General features: G+C 33.5%; 2 protein-coding genes across 3 annotated transcripts; one reads left to right on the top strand and one right to left on the bottom strand.

Moving 5' to 3' along the window:
• Nucleotides 1-841: 841 nt before the first annotated feature.
• Nucleotides 842-4,642, bottom strand: LOC142609542 (pre-rRNA-processing protein esf2). 2 transcript variants are annotated; one of them, XM_075781156.1, is made up of 8 exons: nt 4,559-4,642; nt 3,286-3,986; nt 3,089-3,152; nt 2,918-2,985; nt 2,358-2,447; nt 2,151-2,281; nt 1,271-1,423; nt 842-1,186 (listed from the first exon to the last, which is right to left on the bottom strand). In XM_075781156.1, exons 2-8 carry the CDS (start codon nt 3,983-3,985, stop codon nt 1,169-1,171), a joined length of 1,224 nt encoding a protein of 407 aa, XP_075637271.1. In that variant the 5' UTR covers nt 3,986; nt 4,559-4,642; the 3' UTR covers nt 842-1,168. The 2 variants fall into 2 exon arrangements, with proteins under 2 accessions (XP_075637271.1, XP_075637263.1); XM_075781148.1 differs by lacking the exon at nt 4,559-4,642 and having other exon boundaries at nt 842-991; nt 1,121-1,186; nt 3,286-4,047.
• Nucleotides 4,643-8,127: 3,485 nt separating this feature from the next.
• LOC142631074 (pentatricopeptide repeat-containing protein At4g35850, mitochondrial) lies at nt 8,128-17,417 on the top strand. The gene is made up of 13 exons (XM_075805183.1): nt 8,128-8,245; nt 8,371-8,506; nt 8,670-8,832; nt 9,899-9,964; nt 10,065-10,162; nt 10,252-10,369; nt 10,460-10,669; nt 13,286-13,362; nt 15,044-15,137; nt 15,895-15,960; nt 16,052-16,129; nt 16,299-16,400; nt 17,049-17,417. Exons 1-13 carry the CDS (start codon nt 8,218-8,220, stop codon nt 17,145-17,147), a joined length of 1,335 nt encoding a protein of 444 aa, XP_075661298.1. The 5' UTR covers nt 8,128-8,217; the 3' UTR covers nt 17,148-17,417.
• The last annotated feature ends 2,426 nt before the right edge of the window (nt 17,418-19,843 follow it).

Here is a 19,843-nt window from a genome sequence, read left to right on the forward strand (position 1 = left end):
CTATTGAGTTATCGGCATTCTACACACTCGTGTTCTCCACAGAGCTCTAGCAGATTTGGATTGATTTTTCTCGGGTTGCTTGAGGTGGGTTGATATTTTGATTGATTTTTGCGGATCAACTTTGGGTTGCTTCATCAACATGAATGGTGGGGCTAACGACGACTTGGAGCTCGAATCGGAGTTGGAGATTATAGATCAAAGCTAATGTTTGTAGATTTGGGTTGCTCATGGTGGCGGAGCTCGTGGGTTGATTGGGTTGCAATGGCAGAGCTCACGGATTGTCTGGGTTACAGGTTGCAGTGGCAGAACTTGTGGGTTTGCAAGAGACTAATAAGTGACAGATTGTTAGTAGCAAGATGTTGTTTGTGTGTCTGGATGAGAATCAATAAAAACGTGTTAACTGTAGTTGTGAAAAGTGTGATAAATTTTTTTGTGCATTCCGCATTGCTAGGGAAAAAATATGCTCCGTTTCTCTTTGATGCTGCATGTTTCAACTAATAACGCAATTTGGTAAGAAAGATTTATAGTGCTGTGGTAGGCCCTGACCATTATGGAATCGGAGACCAGATAACCATTGCCTCGACCTCTGTTATTACATGTGACAGTTGTGAATGAATTCCTTTTGCAGGACTCGCAAGCAATCCAACAAACAAAAAAAAAAATACGTTTTATAGCCACAGCTCCATGTAAGTGCAACTGTGATGATACTTTTGTACAAATCAAATTTGAATTAAAATATGGAATTAGTAAAAAATAAAGTAGACAACCATGCTAATGATTTGGCCCAGAAATTTTCACAGAAGTGTAGAACAGCCATTGAAAGTGCCCTCAAGAAAATCCATTTCAGACATGGAAAGAACCGATTGATTATCTGAAATTCCATGAAAGTCAGCAGTTCATAACTGTATTGGTGTCAAGTGTCAACTGTCAACTGTGGTTCACAAGTTGATTTCAAATGGTCCCTTGAAGAAATCAGAGAGCACAGAAGAAACTACAGAAGAAATTAAATGAAAACAACAAAGCCAAGACCGATTATAAACTCATTAAAATGTTGGGAACTCAAACTACAAAAATGAGTTTTCGCACAAGTATTCACAAGTATACGCATTTGGCACTCAACTCAAGAACTTGATATTTGACTTATGTCAATTGCTTGAATACTTCATCACTAAGAATCAGCAAATACCTGCAAAGAGAATTGTTGGACAAACTTAAACAAGAAATGACAATAAAATAGATGAAATATTTGTCAATTAACAAACTGACTTACCCCAGCCAGGGTATCTTTCGAAAGTCGAGGTTTGGCTTGTCCTGCATTATTTGCAACTGGTTGCTTTTGTGGGAAATGGCGAATAACCTTTGCTGCCTGCTGGCTAACAGGGAGATCGGAGTTCACTCCTAACTCTTGTTGGACCTTTCGCTTCTGTGGATGCAAGACAAAACAGATTGTATTAAATTACTGTAACATTTCTCAAACCAAGAAAATCCTAAACTGAATGTCCTCAGTGAACTAAATTTCTGACTAAGAATGCAATGCCTTAGGAGCAGTTTGTATAAGTGAGCAAAACCACAAAAGAGTAAATGAACTGCCACAAAATGCATAATCCAGAATTCATGAATATCCATTAGTTTTTTATAGAAACAGATAGCTCCATCCACTAATAATAATTAAACCCATTTTTAATTTAAATACATGACATAGTTTTGCGAAGTTTTAACCCTTCATCAAATCAAAATTTTCAGTGATACCAAAGCATTTTGAATATTTCCAAATAAAGAATATAGACATAATTCTACAAAAAGCTCAATCAAAACTCATGGTTTTTTTCATGGGAAAAACACAACTCATACACTCACTGAACCCTACATCTCATTCTCCATCTCTTATTGTACTTAAGGAAACAGCACTACATTCAAAGATCATGCCTGCTCGTAAATTTGAAAATGTGGATATTCTCTATTTAGCGTTCCAGTTTGTTAAAAGTAATCAATTCTGCAAAACGGCAATGTATAAAGATCTTAAAAAACCTTTTTAAACATCCAAAGCTGAGTTTCTATATTAAATATGTCAATCAACATACAGAGTCTGGTCAACTGCATCCATAGTGTGATCAAGAAAAAGTATTATTTCGACAAAATATATTTTGTACCTTCTGTAATCGTTCTTCTATAGCACTCAAAGCACGGGACTTATCAACTTTTTTGAGATAGAAATCCCGTTCCCTTTTGGCAGCAGAAACTTCTAAATCTAGTTTTTGCTCTCGAATGGCATTCTTCTCAACTGCAATAGAAGCATCTTAGGTTATATCGCTAAAGCACTACGATTTATATCACAGCACAATTCATAAAGGTCTTACCAATCTCTGCAGTAAGATCATCCCACTTGAATTTACTCAAGTACTTGATATTCCACATATCATAATAGAATTGTGACCTCTTCCTTCCACCTAAAGATGAAAAAAAAAAGAGCAGACAGTTGATTCTCAATTACAAGAGAAAGACAAGTTGGCCACACTTTACTAGAAAGAACGAATAATATATATATATATATATAAGCAAACTTAGAGAAATAAATCCTCTAAAATGTTTATTTATTTATAATTCAGTAGTTGGGGGAGAGAGGATTTGAGCCCTAGATATCACTATTGGAAACACTAGGTGCTAGTTGAGCTATAAGGTTGTTGGCCCTCTAAAGTGTATTCAATGAAACACATTGACAAACTAAGCAAGGCCTCTGGAAACCACAATTAATGCACAACTAAATAGGGCCCTGAAAATTCATAATTAATGTACAAAATTTAGCTGTCCAAAAGAACCCACTTTGCAGGTCTTGAGAGGAACACCAATAATCTTTATGTAAAAAAATAAAATAAAAAGAACCTAAAAAGAAGGTGAAATTTTCCATAGGAACACATACCTATTTGTTCACCATTTAACATATTAGCAACTCTCTTAGCAACCTTTTTATCCGTAAATTCAACCCATCTACACAGCAAACAACAACTATCAAATAATTGGATACTACCAATTACAATTATCAAGCTTTAATAAACTAAAATAGGAGATATAGAAGACTTTTCAGACATACCCTTCGGAAAATTTTTGCTTTCCATACTTGCCAGCTCGACTACGATATACTTGAGAAGCAGGATCTGTTAAAAACCAAAATTTCAACATGTAAAGAAAATCATTGAAGGAAAAGGAAAACCAAAAAGGAAACAAGAAAAACCATGTAATTTTTTAAATTAATAAAAATGACAAAAGAAATTTACACTGGTTGCTTACTTTGAGATACCAGATAAATCCGATCCAATTCTCCATATTGAGAGAGAATAACACGAAGACCATCAGGATCCATTTTTGGAGGAATCCGACTCAAGTAGCAAATGCCATGCATGCCACCCTTTGCAGCTCGCTCCAAAACCCGCTTCTTCTTTTTTTCTTTCTGAAGATCTGCGGCGATCTTAGCATTTGCTTCTGAATACTCCTTATATCTTTTAACCATTTGTTCTTCCTCATCCAAATGACTCTCTCCATTCACCTCTTCTTTAATCTTAGCCTTCCCAACTTCCACTGACAATTTTTTTTCTTCGTTTTCACTAGCATCGTCATCAGATTTTGAATTCCCCTCCATTATGGAACTCTCTTTGTATGCCACTTCTTTTTTGTTTAACAATAACTTATGTTCAATTGGCATTTCATCATTGGATTTCAGACTATTAACCTCGTCTTTCTCCTCTAGAAGATTCCCTCCCTTAAACTCTAGTTGATCATCTTGTTTAACCTCAACCTTCACAGTTCCCACTAATAAACCCTTTTTCTTGCTGTTTGTGATTGCATCATTAAATTTTGGATTCCCTTCCATTACGAACCTCTTGTCAACTGCTTCCTTTTCATTTAATAATTGCTTCTTTTTATTTTTCTTTTTTATGTTACGTTTACCCGTGGATTTTGCACTATGAAAATCGCATTCTTCATCAGCCATTCTAACCAATGAAAACAAGACAGAAATCACAGTTTGAAGATCACAATACAAAAAAAGAAGAAGACAACCATACGTAAATAAATAACAGCAGCAAGAAAAGCAATACACAAAACTAATTTCATACAATTTCAAACCCCCCCCCCCCCAAAATTCTCATTTTAACCCGTGACTCCTCCACCATAAAAAGAAAGCAAAAAAAATCAATCTGACAAAAGATTAACCATGTATATCACAATCAAAATAGACGTTTATCAGTGCCATTGCCTCAAATTAGTGAGAAAGTCAGCTAAACCTTCAAATTCCACAAACTACAAAGCAAAGCAGTGAAAGTACAAACCACCCCACTTCCATTACACAGTTTCACACCTATACACATTACATAATTTACATCACCCACCCAATTCAGAAATCTCTCTCTCTCTCTCTCTCTCTCTCTCTCTCAAGTTTCAAGATACCCAAAACTCAACAGTGTAAAGAACAAATTTTGTTCACATATATAACAACAAAAACTCAAACAGAACAACAATAGCATAAACCCATATCAGCTTATAACCCTATGTAGAGAGAGATAACCTGAAGATTGTGGGTGGCGCCGCCGAGCTGAGGATGCGGGTGCGCGAGACGAGAGAAGGAAGAGAGGACAGTGATAGAGGGAAGAAAGAGTTAATCGTTGGGGGGTTATAACGATATATACTGCTTGGTCAGCTGGGCCGTAACTTAAACAAACCCTTCAAGCCCACTTACTTTGAAAAGGTTTTTTATTTTTACGCTCTGTTTGTTTCAATGGAAAATCTTGTGTAAAGATCATTTTTCTTATTTTTCAGTATTTGGTAGTCTAAAAAAAGATGATTAAAAGAAAAATTATCTTTGGTCAACATAAAAAATATGACTTATTTTTATAGATTTTTTTCCATTAAATTTTTTTAGAAAACAACTTTATCTCACAACCAGCTAAATAAGAAAAGTTAGAAGGTTGTTTTTCAACTCATTTAAAGTTGTTACCAAACATTGGAAAATAAGATAGTTTTCTATAAAATGCTTTATAGAAAATAACTAATTTTCTAGAAAATATCATTGTTGAAACAAACAGTGACCGACCCAGCTGCCCAGACCAACCGGTCTATGAAAGAAATATGCGTGTGCGCAGCGAAAAAATAACGAATCTACTTCATTTATAAAAGTTAACATGTACCATATAAGTTTCAGAATTTAAGAACAATAGAGTGTACCTTAAAACGGTGAATTTCAAAACCGAAGATCAGAAGCACTTGGGAACACTTTCAACCTTCACTCCAATTCTACTAACGTCCAAGATGTGTGGTCTCTTTATCAGTTCCAAAGAGAGAATGTCAAGGAGTGTCTAACACTTCTTACACCACTTCACAGCAGTGTTCTTACAAAATTCTCTATAGAAAATTCTGTATGTTTCTCCATTTGTATCTAATCGATTATTCTAATTGGGCTGGCCTTTTGGGCCTTTTCAATTGGGCTTAAGTGTGTGGCTTGGAGTGGAACCAAAAGGGATCAATAAGACATTAGCTTCAATGGGCCTTGAGCTTTTCTGTCAACTCTTGACAAGTCCAAAGTTACCATTAACTATATTTAATACTACTATATAAATATAGTTGCACTCTAGGCCTTATTTATAAATTATATCCCAAGATTTTATTGTACATGCAACCCCTTCATAAAATATTTGTAGTAACACAAAGTCATGAATGTAAACTGTTTTTTCGTAAATTACTACATCTTATCCTTGAGTACCCGGTTTAATCCTTTAAGTTATTCATTATATATTTATGAAATCCAATTTCATAAATATATACTCTAGTAACTATTTACTAAAGTAGTTAGGCCTAACATTCTGAATAACAAACCCATTAAATTTATCTCAATGGAATATTTTGTATCTCCGTTAAGAGACTATGAATTCCATCTTGAGAATATATGTTTCATCAACATTAAATGTGGTTGCCCAACATACTGAGATTTTGACCGTAACTCTAGATCTCACTCCTGGTATATTAAAGCAACCTACATCTCATGATTAAGTCCATTATTCTTACAGCATTAAGAGTTCATGCAAATATAAGTCGTGAGTTTATTATTCATTTGACAGTCGTTAAGAGAATAATAAATCTCACATGGTCCAGTTCAATATATTTTAACTCTTAAAACATATCAACATATCAACTAGAAAACTACATTTCCATTATCAAGACAAATCATCTTAGTTGATATGTTATAGTCTTCGCAGATAAAATACCCAATTTTCATCACCGACTACGAACTACATTTTGAGTTTACAAAGTACTTGTGATTTACATCTTCTGTGACTAAATCACATACAATGCATCTCGTGGACTATATGATAATATCTCAATATTCATGTTACCATTATTTTTAGATAATAATAAAATAACTTTATTAAACACAACATTAAGTCATACATAATGTCATAAATAATAATATACATAGTATCATACAATAGGATTTAAGGACATTAATCCTAACAGTCTAAGTTGAGGATTGCTTGACCGAAGGATGTGACGTTCGGTGGTAGGTCTTGAGCTTCGAAAATCGATTCTGGTAGGTTGGTTGGTGAGTCATTTGCTTCAAAATCTAATTTCAACCGACCCAACTGATCTCCACCAATCAAAAGTCGTTGTATGAAGATTTATTCAGACAGATGTTGCATAATCCAGTAAGATCTAGTGAGATCTCGTCGAGATTTTGTGTACATTCGCACAAGATCTCTTTAGATCTAGTGGATTTCGGCCGGAACCAGCAAGTTTTGGCCAAGCTCCTCCTCCTTGACTCCGACTAAGGCAAGCTGCCATTTGACACGAAATTGAACCGTCCGACTTGAGCCTTCACCAATCAGTGGTGGGTCTTTAAATTTCCCACCCGATTTGGTTGAATCGGTCAAGGGTTGGACACAAACTCGACCTGAGGACACCTCTTTCAATTTTTAGGCTCATTAAAATTTTCCCAAACTTTTTTTTATAATGAAAGTTTTGAATTCTAACGAACCCATTCAATGTTCAAAATCTTGAGAAATACTTGAGTTTAATGCATCTTGTGCATTGGATCTGTAATACCCCCATCTTGACATGTGGTGACATAAATCAAATAGTTTTCAAGACATCAAATATTTCATTCTCTCTCGCACATTAAAATGAATCTATCTTTTTTTAATAAGCCAAAATGAATGAATCTATCTTGTACTTAGACTTTCCCAATGAGATTTATTAGAGTATAATATGTATAAGATTCATTTTTGCCCTATAATTATGCTTGTTTGACGGTTAGTTGTAATTGGAATGAGCTCATGACTATTTCCTCTCTTTCCTCTTTTTTCTTCTCAAAAGATTGATGAATTAGGACCATCCTCTGTTTATTTTTTTCTCTATATATCATGATCATTATTCATTAATATATATTAAGAATAAAAATTTCCTTCAAAAAAATATTAACAATAAAAAGAGAAAATCGGGCCTAAGAAAGAAACTAGGGATGTCAATTCGTGTTCGCATGTCGGGTTCATGTCGTGTCAACTCGTACATATTCGACTATACGGGTTAACACTAATCCGGCATGTTTATTAAACGGGTCAAGATTTCTCAACCCTAACACAACCCATTTATTAAACGGGTCAGTCGTGTCGACCTGTTTATCTGATTTTATCAAAATGAAGAAAAACATTTATGGAAAAACAAGCAAATAAATATTTTAAATTTAAAATTTAGAACTAATGAGTAATTATATCACAAATAATCATTCAAAACTAAAATATATCTCAATATCATAAATAATCAATCACTATACGTCGAAGAAAATAAACTACAACAACTAATAAGTTTATATATCTATAGTTTGAATGGTATATTGGTAAAATTTCATTTAATTAAACGGGTCAGACGGATCAAACGGGTTCCATAGGTTGAACCCTAACCCAACCCGTTTATCAAACGGGTTCATTGTGTCAACCTGAATATGACATGAACCCATTAAACCTCAACCCATAATCTACTAATTTCATATCGTGTCGTGTCAGGTTCGCGGGTCGTGTCCAATTTTGCCACCCCTCCAAGAAACCCAGCCCATATATCCACAAAAATTAAAACGGTGCGCTTAACCCCAAAAAACCCAGCCAAAAATTTCACTATCCCATTGCCAAAGGGTTTTACTTGTACTTGTACAGAGTGAAACAGAAACAGAGACGAATAGCAATGAAGCTCCTCTTCCAATCTTTCACTGGTAATCCTCCATTTCCATTTCCCATTTCCCATTTCCCAATATCTCAAAACCCATCTTCTCAATTTCCCATTTTTTTCCATTTAAATATCATAAATATGAATTTTTTTTTTTGGGTGGATTTTCAGGCCACCATAGATCAGTGGCTCGAGTATTGGGTCGCCGGTACTTTGCAGCTTCAACAGAAGAATATGCAAAGCGAAACTACGCCAACAATGTCTCTGAGTACAACTCTGTTGTGGGCTCACTCACTGCCCAAAGAAGGTACTCATTTTTTTTTTTTTCTTTTTTCAACATTTCTATACATTCATTTTTAGCTTTTTAACATTAACAAATTTAACAGCTTTATCATTATTAGTATGTGAAAAAACTTACTTTTTTTTTTTTATAGTACAAGACTTGATTTTTATGGGTGTATACTATATAGGCATTTCTTGTTGAGGGATGTGTATGATGATATGATGTTGGATGGGGTGCAGCCCACAAGGGATGTGTTCCACTCTCTCATTGTTGGGACCATGAAAGGCGTCCGCTTGCAAGACGGTTTTTACTTCAAGGATCAAATGAAAACCACTGGTTTGCTTCCTGATGTATGCGTCTTTTTCTTTCTTTTTGAACTATAATTCATGTAGTAGGACTTAGGACTATAGTTTTTCTTAGGTGCTGTGCCTTGTATTACTTAAATTAAATTTAACCACATGGTTGCATTGGAATTTAATTAGGGAAGATAACACTGTTTAATCTGTATTTGCTAATGCAGTCACGTGATTGAATTTAATTGGGAAAGGTTTTAAGTTTTTTCCATTTAGTATATATGGGATTTTGAGGAATGTGATGTTCGTAGATGATAAGTTTTTAAATTGATCCTTATTGAGCAATCATAATGGCCTATTTAGGTTGGATGATTGATGCTGTGTGTGGGATTTAGCGCGGGTCAGAAATATGATTTTTATATATAAAAATTTGCTCGTGTTTGTAGAAACCCAATTATTATTATTTTTTTCATGCTAATGTTCTGTTTGATTGCTGGCATGTATGAGGAACAAGTAGTGAGGAAGCTGGGATCTTCTCTTCTTCTGTTTAAAATCTTGCAAGGAGAAACGTATGGGTTTTATGTTTTTTTTTTTTTTTGCTGGTGTTTCTCTTATAGGACATAAAGAAGATGGGTTTGGTTAGTTAAATCTTAATAGTTTTTATGTGAAGTAGGGTTGTGCATGTTCGTTATTTATTGTATTTGCTATACCTTTTAGGGCATTGTGCTTGAATATAACAGAGAACCAGTTGTGGCCGATACAGTGAATTACAGATATGATAAGGTTACTTAGTCAGTATTAGGATTTTTTCTGTGCTTGTTGTGTGTGTTTCAGGGAGAAGCTGCATGCATTTATCTGTTCCAAAAATAGACATGTGTCCCTTTTGAAGTTTTTCCCCCTTTCAAGTAGGGAGAGATAGTTTTATTCTCTTATTTATTGTATGCTGTAAGTTTCATTATTTTCAAATTATGAATCCATTGGTCCAGTAAATAAGTTGATCCAATATTTGTGTATGTTCTCTGTTTTGTATCTCTTAATGTCAAAGTTTTCAATTATGTAAGCCAAATTTGTTATTAATCCTTTTTTTAACAGATGTGAGTTTGTGTTTTTATTAATATTATAGGTTAATTTATACAACATTTTAATCTCGTTATGCGGGAAATGCAAAAACTCTGACCAGGCAGTCCAGGTATATTGGAGCATCAATTTGTAATGAATTCATTATTTCATTTGTCATTTGAAGCTTAATCAGACTGTTTTCTTAATAACGTTTGCTATTTGAATAAAAGATTTTGGAAGAAATGAAGAAATCTGAAGTAAAGCCCAACGCCCAAACTTTTGTCTGTCTACTTAATGCATGTGCTGCGGCAGGCCGATTAGATCGAGTGTATGTTACTTCTTGCTATGAGTTTTCATAATGGCCTACCTTGGTACATTTTTTACTACAAAATTATAAGCTACACTTTAACATGATAGGTATGCAATTGTTCGTGATATGACTGCTGCTGGTGTTGGGTTGAACAAATTCTGCTATGCAGGACTTATAGCTGCACACAAGAACAAGACACCTGTAGCAGATGATTTTGCCACCAAAGTAATTCCAAATATGTTTCTCTGCTTTAATTAGTTTGTATTGTCTCATTTTTCCTTTAAGAGTTTTCTAATATTTCGCTTTTGTGGAAAGGTCATTGAGTTTGTTGAGCGGTCTAAGGACTCTTTGGCAGTTGATTCAACTGGCGCTACTGCTGAAAATGTGATGATGGGTGTTTCAGAAGAAGAAATGTATAATATACCCACTGCTGAATATGCTTATAGGCGTGGAGGTTTTATAAATAGGCAGCTGACTATTTATCATGTTGCACTTCATGCTTGTGCAGATCTCAAGAATGTAGAGGTACTAGTTGACATCTCTGCTTATGTCTTGATTTTACTTGCTATGATAAATCAAATTCTTCCAACTCCTATGCATGTGTGTGACTATTCTTACAAATTTGGGTACTGACAACATAAATCACTTGTCTGACAAGCCAATGAGCGCCAGCTCAAACGTTCTCACTATGTTGTTAAAAAGCATGCTTAAAGCTTAAAGCCTAAGCACATTGTTGGCCAAAAAAAATCTTGTCTAATGAAGCTTGTCTCAAGTGAACATGTTTTTGGTGTTTTTTGAAGAATCACAAAAGCATGCCTAGGTATTCCTTTTTTTTTTTTTTTTGCTGAAAAATATTTGAATCGTTATAATTAATCACTTAATTGTGAAGGAAATGACATAGACCACTAAATCATTATACAAACAGTATTCTTAAAGTGTTCACACAATTTTTTGTTTACGTATCAAAAGACAAGAACAATGTAGATTTAGTGGATGCATCTAGACAAGAGCAGTGTGGATGAAGTGGAGAACCACATTAGGAGTATTGCGTGATCGTAGAATATCTATTAAGTTAAAGGGAAATTTTTATAAAACTATGACCAATTGTGCTTTATGGTACTGAATGTTGAACTGTTAAGAGGCAACATATTCATAAAATGAGTGTAGTTGAAATGCAAATGTTAAGATGGGTGAGTGAAAATATATGGAAAAATATGATTCAAAATAAGGAAATCCACTTAAAGATTGGGATAGCCCCTATTGATGAAAAGATGAGGAAAAGTCACTTGAGATGGTTTGGTCATGTTGAAAGGAGAGCAATTAATGCACTAGTATGAAAGAGTGGATTGATTCTAGTTAAGGGAATGAAAAGAGGTAGAGGAAGACAAAAAATAACATTAGTAGAAGTAAAAAAAAAAAAGGACGTGTCAATTAAGGAAGTAATAGAGGGTATGACTTTAGATAGAATAGAATAGAAGAAAAGAACACACGTGGTTGACCCTAACTAATTTGTTGAAGATCCATAGCCGACCCCAACATTTTGGGACTAAGTCTTTTTTATTGTTGTATATCAAAAGACGAACAATTATAATTTTATCATTCTTCTGCTTTTTGGTTTTGGCCTTTGGTATATATTTTGATTGAACCAAATACTTCATTTTGATCATAGCTATCATGATTATGTATTTTTATAAAGCACAAAAGATAAGTATTGTATAAATTTTAATTGTAAATTTAATGTGATCGTATTGTTCATTGCTAATTGTTTACAAATTCTCTATTTCAAAATTGAAATAATTTATTTAAAATTTGAAAATTTTATTATGCTATGCCATATCCATTTGAGCTTAAAACAAAGTATATTACTATTTTGATATATTAACTTTTTTATTATATGTTATGAATATTAGAGGTTGTTATTCATTATATTTGAAAAATGTGGACTTTACTTCAACGAGGCGCACACTTGTGAATTGCGCGTAGCCTAGTACCTTCTCCCCTTGTAAGAGTAAGGTGGAAGGGTGAGGTCATGCCACCATGGTTTCAAGACCAGTGTGTGTGCAACTTACCAACAAGGGACTACAATATCTTGTCTGACAAGGTGGATAGCACAATATGTGATGATGAGCCAATGCTTATGATACAAATCTTTACTTGGGAGAAACCAGCTGTAAAATTAGATTGAAACTTTGCAGTTGACATGTTACTTATCTGAACAAAGTTTAAAACCTTGTTACCTCCATCAAATTAGTTGACATTCTTGATACTCTAGTACATTTGAGCCTTTTTCCCCTTTTCACAATTATTTTTTCATCTGTAAAACAAAAGGAACTTATTCAGGCAAGTTCTGATTAAAATAGTTCATATTCTGGGTCTAAGAAATCCAAAATCATAAGATTGAAGAAAAATTGGGCTATGTTTCCCGAGAGAGGCTGCATTTGATTAGTAGATCCCCATCAGTATGAGATCTTAGCCCGATCCAGCAATAAAATGTGAGTGAAGAAGGGCAATGCCGCTGTAAAGCTTTTAATTTTGAAAGGTTTTGTCATCATGGCTGCAAATGAATAGCTCAAGCCTTACTCTCTCTCTTTTTTTCTTTTTTCTTTTTTTTTGGGATAAGCAAGCTCAAGCCTTGCTTTTGTCTGAATAATATGTTCTCATGACCTTCTGTCACCTATTTCCTTTGTTAGTTTGTATGAATTATATACAGACACAGAAGACCAGGAAAAGATTGTTGTTTTGAAACCCTAATGTAGAAGTCCTTATAACATAATTTTTTCTTTATTGCTGGGTTTAGTGATATATTTTTTTACAAGTAATAAATTTCATTGAAAAAAGCTAAAAGAAATTACAAAGAAAGCAAAGCACACAGGCAGCGTACTAAGTGGCAAACTGAAAAAAATTAAATAACAAGGAAAGTATAAAAATCAAGCAGATCAGGCGGAGAGCTGAAAGTAAAAATAGCCGAAGCATTTACCCATCCAAACAAAGTCTGAAAGAAGAGAAGCTTCAACTCATTAATTGCTTAATTTGCATTTATTTTTCTGTTGCTTAATATCTAAGAATTAAGAGAATTTTCTGTTAAATGCTATAAAGTAATTTTCTGCTTTTATATGGGTGCTTTTTTAATGACCATGGTAGGTGATGGAAACTTTGTTGGAGATGCTAAAGAATAATGGAAATACTCCTGATGTCTTTATTGTGATGCAAACTATGAGGTAAATAGTTGTTGATGAATAATTTCAAAGTATTTCTTGCTTAAATGAGCTATGGACTACCATGGATGTAGCAAATACATGTATACATACATGATATATGCTTATTTGTACAGATGTATTCATTGATATTAAGATTATGACCGAAAAGTTCAATTCTTAGTGCATGTGTGCGTTTTCACTTGTGGTTCATACTTGCATTTTAACTGAGAATAGCTTTGTCTCTTAGTTTAGTTGATCTGTTCTTCTCTGTGCAACACTGGCCTAAAAAGGAACAAAAAAATGTGTGAAAAAAAACCTTTGCATGTAAATCATTAAGAGATGCAGCTATCACAGATTCACTAATTTTATATAAGGTTTAGAATCTGTATTTACATGACCTTCCTGATAACTACTCAATATGGGCATCCTGGCCATGGAACATTTGGTGCAGAAGCCTACTTAATCTGCAACCCAGTTTGATGTTAATGATTTGCGATTCTCTTGTTGTGTGCATTAGATTTTTTTGTAAAATGCAACAATTGATACTCCTGACTGGCCAATGCATATTTTTTGTTTGTGTGCAATCTGAGTGGGAGTGGGATGTGAGTGTGTGTGTGTGTGTGTGTGTGTGTGTGTGTTATTTGATTATGTAAGGATATTTCTAATCCATTTGAGTTTATTTTAATTGACCAACATATATGCTGCACTTTCTTCTTTTTTTAAATTGAGAATCTAATATGCTACACTTCTATGATAACAAAACTAGAAGAAATATAATTTTTGGTTATAATTATCAAAAAAGAGTGTATCTGCATATGTAAACTGCAACAAGTCATGCCCCTAAAGTGGCCAATACATATAGAATATGTGTTTGTCTGATTTGGTTAAGCTAGAGCATTGCCAGTCCATTTGAGTCAAGCTGAATTTGTAAAAAAACCATGTATGCTTATATGATAACAAAGTGGAAGAAAATTATTTTTGGTTATTGATGTGAAGGTGAACTTAATTGTAAGCTAACTGCCCTGCTGATTGTATCATGAAATTGGTATCTCTCACCAGTAGCTGCTTCATGTTACTTAGAATTTTTTTTATTAAAAAAAGAAAAGCAAAAACATAAACTGTATGGTCTGGATGATGAGCTTAGAGCAATTCTATGGATGAATATCTTTGGTTTTACTAATCTCACTTGCCCGGGCATATTCTTGGATGGGATGTGGTTTGCAGTATAATAAATTGTTAAAGAGAAAAATAAAAACATAACTCAGGACCAGCAGCACTGCCAAGTAAGATTGTCATGGCTAATAGCATTTGCAACTCAGCCATCACTTTGTAGGTCCTTTGCAATGAGCCAAAAGCTTAATCTTTTTTTTGGTTGCATCTTCAGAAGTTCCACTGATCTATATCTTTGTAAGGTAGGCTTTTCTATTTTCTTCCATTCCTTGTAAACTCTGGTTAGGTCTGTCTGTTTCTGTTGACTCTATTCTGGAATCTCTCTATTAACCTGATTTCTCTGGACATTACGTTCTATCCACCTTGCCATTTTGTATTTTGTGTGTGTGTTCTGGAATACTCTCTATTTACTAGACGATGCTCCTGATGTTATATTCTTTTATTTTGCTTTCATCATATCTTACTTGACCTTTCCTTTTGGCCATATCACTTACATATTTCTGTATTGCCTTAAACTAACATTTATTTGCAGGTGCTATCTACATTCTGGGGACATCGATCGTGGCCTCAAAACTTTTGAAGACTACATGAATTCAGGGAAGCCGCCTATAGTGGAACTATATGTGGTGAGTTTTTAAACCAATACAATTTCTGCAATGTGCTAAGTCATATATCTTTTCTTTCAGTAAATAATAAAAATTCTTTTAAAAATTAATGAATAGATAGACAAGATGAGTATACTACTTCCCAAGAAATTAGAATAAAATTTTAAGAGAGATTTGAAATTTATGAATGAATATATTAATTCTTAATATCTGAATGCTGTTACCTTTTTTATATGATCTTGACAAAAATTTGGATTTACTATTTTAGATTGTTCTTGGTTTTAGACAACCCAATGAACATATCACTTTGCTGTTAATACTGCATTAAGTTATCAGGGTAATTTATACTAATCAAAAAAGCTTATCAGAGTAACTGTGTGATGATCAGCTTTTCTTAGAATATTTTTTCCCATTATAAATTTCCTCCATCCCAATGGTTTTCTCGTTACTTTGCTGTATAGATGTATTTTTCAAATTTTTTTTTTCCCCCTTTTGGCTCTTTCTTTTCATCCTCTCTGTGTACTAGGATAGTTCTTTTGTTTTTTTTTTTTTTGGGGGGGGGGGGGGGGTGCTATTTTAATGATATACAGTTTGTTATTGAAAAGAAAAAAGCTCCTTGGGGGGACAACGTAGATGTTTCTATTCATGTTTGTCAGGGACAATCGTTTGGTTACTTTGTGCTGGTTAAAGTGGATTTCATGTTTATGTAATGTAAAGTCATATCAAGATATTATTGTATTATACAGACATTAAATTACTGCGATTTATGTGGTTGTAGACACTTGTAGAGGGAGCCATGGTTGGGCATACTCCCAAGGGAATGCAACTTGCTCAAGACACGCTGGTATGGTTGTTATGCAGCTTCTTACTTGAGTTCCTGATTCATTGTCTTGATTGTTTTAACCCTATCTGCGGTTCTACATTTTCTTATGCAGGTAAACATGAATTCCAGGGACTTCTTCTTGAGCCCAAAAATGGGGAGTGATCTCCTCCTTTTAGCTTCTGGTGAAAAAGTACGTAATACCTTGTTTAATTACTTGACTAGATCGCTGTGGTTGCTAGGGAGAAGGAGAGATTTTGTTATTTGTCCTGGCTCTATATGATTCTTTATCATTCTTCCTAGCCTGTATATTTTGGTTTATACTGTCTATTTTCTAACTAAATTATAATATATCCTTGCAGACTGGTGGATATACTACTGCTAACTATATATGGGATCTGATGCAAGCTCGCAAATTTATTCCTTCACTTCCTGCTGTGGAAGCATATTACAAGGGCTTGAAAGTGAGTTTCTTGCCCAGATAATGCTTAAGAAATAGTAAATTCTCATGAGTGATTTTCTTACCATATCTGTTTCAACAATGGTATTACGTAGCTGTTAGACTGCAAATTACTCTGCATGTCACTTAGAATCTATTGTGTTTCATATTGTTTGAAACTTTGAAAACAATTTGAAATCTTTAACAAAAGGAGCCCAAAACTACTGTTTGAGTATTTGTTTGGAGAGCAACATTTAAGTTAATTGTGCTAGACTGCTAGTGCTGGGCTAGAAAGTGTTGTTTGAGCATTGAAGACTAAGCCAGAAGAGGGAATAGACATCATTTATTGTCATGTATGAGGGATTTTTTTTTTGAGGTCCAAAAAGTTAGTAATGACAGATTGTTTCCAGCACAACACAACCGGAAGTTTTAATGCTTCATAGCAGCAAGTGCAGCTAGTTATTTTTACAATCAATAACAATATTGTCTAAGCCGTCAAATTCCAGTCCTTGGTCTTCTGGATGCATCCAAGTGCCTGCAATTGCTACAATGTCTGGCCATGCTGGCCCTCATATAGCCAGATTTCTCTTCATATTTGAATTATGTGCATATTCATAACTGATTCCCATTATGTGCATATTCGTAACTGTGTCCCATTTTTTTCTGGATTCAGGAACGTGAAATACCCGAAGATGATCCGAGATTATTACTAGTTTCTAAGACTTATGACAACCTTCGCCAAAGATCTGGACCAGGACCTCGACGACCTTAGTTGGATGATAACGAAAGATTCATTAGAGAGTCTTTGCATGGATTTTTTGGTTATATTATTTATGTTTTGATGCAAGTGATACAACTACAAGGATTTGTGCAGGCCTAATCCTCTGGTGTATCAAAGATCATGTAGAATTTATAATGGTCTCTGTATTGTTCTTAGCTTCATACACAGTTTTAATCAAGTTTTAGAATGAGAAACATGAGGAATAAGGACATTGTAGTATTTTGATATTTCTTCAAGTAAAGCATCAATGTGTTGGCTGCTTCTTAGTTCTTGGCTTCTTGCCCCTTTCCTTCCACTTTCTATTCTTGTATACAGCAATGAGTTGCAGGCATGTACTCATTCCATAAGAACCTAATTGAAATCTGAACCAATAAATAGAGATTGAGCTTCACTGTCCTTATTTTTAGGTAAAACTACAATATGTATCGATTGAGTGAAAAAAGTAAAAAAAGTGTCAACGTATCAACCATATTCATAAGTAGTATGATACATATGATTATTATATAAATCACATGTATCGTTCATAATATATATATATTACTATATAAGTCACATGTATTGGATAATACATAGATATGTACATTTAAATTGGATATTTTTGTTCAAAAATCTGCTTTTACTTGAGTGTAACAAGTTGTTGGACTTGTTTTTTAGTATAAAGTTGAACCCAATAAGTTGACATGTTCATGATTTTTTTTTTTTCTCTTACTCTCATACAAAATTTGGACCGCACTTAAACATTTTAGTTGGACATCTGATTTTTTTTTCTTTTTAAATTTATAATTATGAATAAAGTATTAAATGACCATATAATTTTTATTTTTTTAATAAATCCAAAAAACTTGAATGTCAAGAAGAAATATTAAATGTTGGAGATGATGAAGATATAATTTTGCGTTGTTATGTGTGTGTGTGTGTGTGTATGTGTGTGTGTGTGTATAGTGTAGGATTAGTTTCAAATTAAATTATAAGGTTCAAATTAAGCTCTACATATTAAAAAAATGTTTAACTCGAAGTTTCAAACGATACACCTATTGATTATTTTAGTTTTTATTTTTTTGATAATCAACTATACACCTATTTACGATAACTTTGTTGAAGAAAAGTGCTTAAACAAAATGATTTGGTGTGATTATTTTGATACAATCGTCTATCGTTTATGAAAATTATTTTACTGAAGTATTTTTCATCAACGGCATCATCACACATAATGGGTTCTGGGTTAAATTAAAACTTTTTTTCCCCTTAAAATTGTAGAATCTAATTCAAAAATTTTGGAAAAATATTGTAGAGTTTAATTTGAAACGACTTTGAAGGCCTAAAGAGATATTTTCAAATAGTAACGTTAAAGACATTGCTTTCTTATAAATTCACCATTATTATCACTTTAATTAGCATTAATCACATCTTGTAAACTTAAACAATTATAAAATAAATTTACGTTTTAGATTGGCACCTCCCCTCCCAACTATTGGACTGTCTAAAAATAAAAAAAAAAAAAGAGTTCAGTTTTATATATGGTTTTTTTTTTTTATCAGATCATTACACAGCCTTTAACTCTCACAGTCTGAATGAATGCACCTACACATACGGGCCTTCCATTAAATTTTATTGCTTCATGCATGTTCATTATAGTGCTTTCTTTTATGGTTTCATTTAATTGATTAGTTGGCCCATTTTTTTTCCTCCTGCAAATGCCACCAGCAAGAGAAAGTTCCACTTTTCCAACTGCAATAACATCTTGCTCATTGCTCTACCCCATATCCGTGACCAGTCACCAACTGATGATTTATGTGGCTAGCTACCACTCTGAATTTGTAACTAATATTTCTTTTTCTACTTTTTTTGGCCAGAGAACTGCTTAAATGACAATTAGAATCTGTTACCCTTCACTTATACTGATTAGAATTCTGAAGATTCCAAATGACTCCATTATATGCTGCTTGATTTCTAGTTGTTTTGGTTATTACCATACTAATTGCATATGCTTCTCTTTTCTCCTAACCATTGTTGATGATGTTCTACCATTTGCCACTTCCAAAATTACATTTAGCACAAACTAATACTGAATTGGCTTACAAGAATTTTCTAACAATTAAACTCATTCGAAATGCCACATGAACTGATTGTGATTTTTCAACACTCTAAAAAGAAAATAATAATAATAATAATAATGAAAAACCTTAATGCCAACAAGAAGAAAGAGAAGAAAATAACATTCATTGTGACCTTAATAAATTTTCATTTTTAATTCTTTTTTATACATATATATATATATATATATATATATATAAGATAAAATTTCTACTCTAATTTAACCTAAGTGTATATGTGCGTAAAACACACTTGAATCCCGCCCTTGCCCCCACACCCCTTCATATTAGTGTTCATTTTCTTCCACGATTTACATTCATTGGATTATTAAATAAGTTGAAGTAAAAATTAGCTGTACTTAAAAAAAATAAAACTTAAGAGAAGTTACCTAAGTTTGCTTAAAAAATAAGCTTGAGATTAAGAGTAACAAACACTGGTTTAGATGTGCAAGGCTAGTGCAAGAGCAGGGTGCAGATACAATACCAACCCTTCTACGTAGTATTTGGAAAAGAAAATGATAACATAAACCAAAAAAGCAAGATCATTCTTAAACGAATTACAAACCATATTACAATGCATTACTGGATCACTTA

Source organism: Castanea sativa, chromosome 1 (genome assembly GCF_040712315.1).
Source record: "Castanea sativa cultivar Marrone di Chiusa Pesio chromosome 1, ASM4071231v1".
Classification (NCBI taxonomy): domain Eukaryota; kingdom Viridiplantae; phylum Streptophyta; class Magnoliopsida; order Fagales; family Fagaceae; genus Castanea; species Castanea sativa.